Below are 4,993 nucleotides of genomic sequence, written 5' to 3' on the forward strand. Positions count from 1 at the left end.
TAATTGGATACAATGTAAGTCGCCCTGCATAAGAGCGTCTGCTAAATGCCTGTAAACCGTGTCCCTCTCTGCATCCCCGCTGCCCTGCAGGATGAGGACTCTGACCCTGTCCCAGAGATCAGGAAGGATCACTTTGAGGAAGCCATGCGCTTCGCCCGCCGTTCCGTCAGTGACAACGACATCCGCAAATACGAGATGTTCGCCCAGACCCTTCAGCAGAGCCGGGGATTCGGCAACTTCAGGTACACACACGCTTACGCACTCACTCACACACGCTTACACACTCACTCACACACGCTTACACACTCGCTCACACACTCTTACACACTCACTCACACACTCTTACACACTCACTCACACACTCTTACGCACTCACTCACACACGCTTACACACTCACTCACACACGCTTACACACACACTTACACACGCTTACGCACTCACTCACACACGCTTACGCACTCACTCACACACTCTTACACACTCGCTCACACACTCTTACACACTCGCTCACACACTCTTACACACTCGCTCACACACTCTTACACACTCGCTCACACACGCTTACGCACTCACTCACACACTCTTACACACTCGCTCACACACTCTTACACACTCGCTCACACACTCTTACACACTCACTCACACACACTTACACACTCACTCACACACGCTTACACACTCACTCACACACGCTTACACACTCACTCACACACTCTTACACACTCACTCACACACTCTTACACACTCACTCACACACGCTTACACACTCACTCACACACTCTTACACACTCACTCACACGCTTACACACTCACTCACACACGCTTACACACTCACTCACACACACACTTGCACACTCACTCACACACTCTTACACACTCACTCACACACGCTTACACACTCACTCACACACATGTGCACACTCACACACTTACTCACTCACACACACTTACACACTCACTCATACATGCTTACACACTCACTCACACACGTGCACACTCACTCACACGCTTACACACTCACATACACTCGCTCATATATGCTTACACACTCACTCACACTCACTCACACACGTGCACACTCACACACACACACGCTCATACACACACACTCACACATGCTCACTCACTCACACACGTGCACACTCAAATACACACACACACACTCACACACTTTCACACACACACACACACACACACACACTGACATAGACACACTTACACACAAGCACACTCTAACACACTCACACTCATACAGTCAACACACATGCACACTTACACACTCTCGCATACACCAACACACACGTGTGCACGCACAATCACACACACACTCACACACTAACATAGACACACTTACACACAAGCACACTCTCACACACACTCACACTCATACAGTCAACACACATGCACACTTACACACTCTCGCATACACCAACACACACATATGCATGCATGCACACACACACACACACACACACGTGCACGCACACACATGCACACACACACACACACACACACACACACACGCCCACACACACACCTCTGTGTGTTCCATTGCTTCACACACTCTGTGTTGTACTGTCTTTCCCAGGTTTCCCTCTGAGTCCCAGTCAGGCAGGGGTCAGGGGTCAGGACCAGGGGGCAGAGACCAGGGTAACCAGTACAGAGAGGAGGGGGATGATGACCTATACCAGTGAGAAAGGGGAGAGGTGTCTATCTCCCAAACCCTTCCTACCCCCCTCACTCCACCTTCAACTTACAGTGAATCACCCATCTCATCAAGCTTTTTTTTTTACTGATAGACTAACAATACTGCATAGATGAAGCAAGAAATGCCTGTTGAAAATACTACCAGAAACAACAAAAGCGCATTTATGCGCCACATTTCATTCAATGAGGTTAACATGTTTGTGAAAGCAAGATGACTTTCAACCAGTGCCACCAATGCGGGGCACCTACCTTCGTGATACAATATGAAATTGGTGCCAAAAGAGTCAACTTGCACCACTGTGCTTTTTTATTATTATGAAGTTACATTTGTTTTATATTTTAGGCATTGGTAGTCATTAGGCAAAGGCTGACATTTACTGAGCATTGCGATTGGACTGTTTGAAATGTTTTCCTTCCATGTGATTGAACGAATAAAATTTTGATTAGTCATTTGACACACTTTCCGTGACCTAACAATTCATTACAGCTCATGTTGTTTCAGTGAGTTCATAGTTTAGCGTCAAGAATTTAAAATATATATTTTGCTCTTCAAAAAGACGCTGAATGTCATTCACATTGTTCAGAAACTGTATAAATGCTCATATTGTTATGATGTCATCTTTGGACTCCAACAGGATGAGAGTGAGCAGGCTCTGTTGCCAGGGGCTACGAAAGGGGCTAAGCCCACCAACTGTTTGTTTCATTGCCTGCAATTGAATCACAGTAGGCACAAATGGACCAATCGCCTTCCCTGCCTGCTGGAAACAGGAGGCGGGACTGGGACTTCTGGCAGCACTAACATGAGGATCAATGGGGTGCATGTGTGTGTCTGTGTCTGTGAGTGTGTGTACACGTACATGTGTGTTGTGTCTGTGTGCGTGCATGTGCTTATGTGTGTACCTGTGTGCGTGTGTCTATGCCTGTGTGTGTGTGTGTCTCTGTGCGTGCTTGCGTGTGTTTGCGTGGGTATGTGTGCGTGTCTGTGTGTGTGCGTGTCTGTATACGTGTGTGTCTGTGTGCATGTGTGCATATGTGTGTGTGCATGTGTCTGTGTGCGCATGTGTGTGTGTGCATGTGTGCGTATGTGTGTGTGCATGTGTCTGTGTGCGCATGTGTGTGTGCATGTGTGCGTATGTGTGTGTGCATGTGTCTGTGTGCGCATGTGTGTGTGTGCATGTGTGCGTATGTGCTCCATTCAGTGAGCACAGGACACAATGTTATTTGCCAAACCTCATTTGCTCCACAGGTGCTCCAGTAAGTAGCTCAGAGAATGGGTAAAATTACAGGCATCTGCAGAGCAGCCCGGTCAGCTGCCTGCTAATTCAATCATTATAATTATGCTCCCGAAGAAAAATACAACTTGAAAATCATGTTCATGTGGCCAGGCTGCCCTGTTTTTCTGGAACATTCCAGAGATTTTTTTCATAAGCCGAATGGCAGAATGCAGTCATTCTCACTACTGATCCTGTTTTAAACCCCCCAAAACAAAGATTTAGAAGTGCTAATTTCCAGTTTTGCATTCTCAAAACTAAGCTTTATAAGTGCTCACTTCCTTGTTTACTCCCCTCAAAACTTAGGAGAATCATCCCAAATTGCAATTCATTACATTGGTTTATTATTTGCGTCAAATCAACTGCAGGTGGCAGTGGGTGTGGCAGATTGAAGTTTGTGTGAGGGTCTTACCTGACTGTGCTGGCTTACCTCTAATGGTGCCCATTAGCTGCTAAATCCATTAGCTTGACAAGGTTACATTAGGTTGCATTCCTCTACATTGTCATACACCATTATAGTGATGGATCATTACAGTGTTAGTGTGTGATTGAGCCACCAGGGATGTTTGAGTGAGGCTTCATGTTAAGCTTCAGGCTTAAATTAGGTAGGAGTGTACACATGCTATAATAACAACTCCCAGATTTAAACTAACCAATTGAACCAAGTGTTTTCCAGCAGAAGAAAAAAAAGCTTGTGATTGGTTCAAACTAGCCTATAGCTCCACCTATTACTGGTGTTCATGAAACCATACTGTCCTATCATGCTTGTTAAATGCCGCGTTGCAAAGCTGTGAACTTATTTTATTAGAATTATGTAAACTCTGAGACTGTACCTGGAATCTTTTGTTGAGGGAAAAGCTGGAGAAAATGGCTGCCGCCTTCAGCACTCCACTTCCCAGCCATACACAGAAGGAGCTCAGTCACATGACAAATTATCTGCCCTGTGATTGGTCAGGTGATGACATGAAACGGGAGCGCCAGAAAGTAAGTCCCATTCTTTGTTACTCATGTCTGGTGTTGGGCTATTCTTCACACACTGTACAAAGTGTCCATAAAACTCACAAGCGGCACAGAGAATAAATCCAGAGAAAAAAAAGACTGCCGTCAATTTCTGTTTTGAGAGTATCCGTTTCCCCCAGCGAATCACAGCAGCAGATTGGTTTAAAATCCAACTGCCTGCATTTGAGATATGCCAAATGTGTTCCAATTGGAGAAGAAAATTCCTTCAGAATAGTAAACAGCAGCTCTCATAGTTGATACAGATGTTCTAAGCACCAGCCAAATATACAGTTCTGTGTGCATAGCACTGAAAATCCTGTCTCTGCCAAAAAAAAAAAAGTTGATGCTAAAACTGCTATGTGGGCAGCAGTGTAGTATAATGGGTAAGGAGCTGGTCTTGAAACCTAAAGGTCACAGGTTTGATTCCCAGGTAGGACACTGCTGTTGTACACTTGAGCAAGGTACTTAACCTGCATTGCTGTATAAATGAATGCAATGTAAATGTAAAAGCTGTAAAAAGTTGTGAAAGTCACTCTGGATAACTCTAATGGCTATGATGTGCTGGCTCGCCATGAATATTCACGAAGGACTGCGGCTAAATATGGAGCGTTTATAACTAGCTTAGCAAGCTGGACAGCAAAAGACCCATGTTACTGATCAGAACCTCCCAGATACAGAAGGCCCGCAGAAGGAGAAAATAATATCTGGTTACTATGCAGATTATCCGTGCTGTCAACCAATCCGCAGGCAGCAAGACTGGAGGAGTGGCTAGGGTAGGGACTGTAGTCGCCGTCTTTTTCTCCTTCCCTCCTTCTCTCCCTCCCTCTCTGTTTCTCTCACATATGCATGTATGTTCATGGTTGAGCAGGAAGTATGCACACACCCACCCACGCGTGCACGTGCGTGCACACACACACACAGAACACTGGGCTTAGTCTTTCAGTATATTCAGTAGACACTGCTGTAAACAGTATGTTTAGTAAACAAGAGAAATCAGTAATGAATCATTCAGACA

The 4,993-nt window shown here is 45.4% G+C and overlaps 1 protein-coding gene across 1 annotated transcript in view; it reads left to right on the forward strand.

Annotated features, from left to right (window-relative positions):
• Nucleotides 1-2,163, forward strand: part of zgc:136908 (Transitional endoplasmic reticulum ATPase) — a 19,758-nt gene extending 17,595 nt beyond the window's left edge. The window contains exons 17-18 of the mRNA XM_064323480.1: nt 91-242; nt 1,590-2,163. Coding sequence (XP_064179550.1) covers nt 91-242; nt 1,590-1,695 — 258 coding nt within the window. The 3' untranslated portion in view covers nt 1,696-2,163. The remainder of the gene's footprint in view (nt 1-90; nt 243-1,589) is intronic.
• Nucleotides 2,164-4,993: the final 2,830 nt, after the last annotated feature.

This window comes from Anguilla rostrata, chromosome 2, assembly GCF_018555375.3.
Source record: "Anguilla rostrata isolate EN2019 chromosome 2, ASM1855537v3, whole genome shotgun sequence".
In the NCBI taxonomy this organism is placed as follows: domain Eukaryota; kingdom Metazoa; phylum Chordata; class Actinopteri; order Anguilliformes; family Anguillidae; genus Anguilla; species Anguilla rostrata.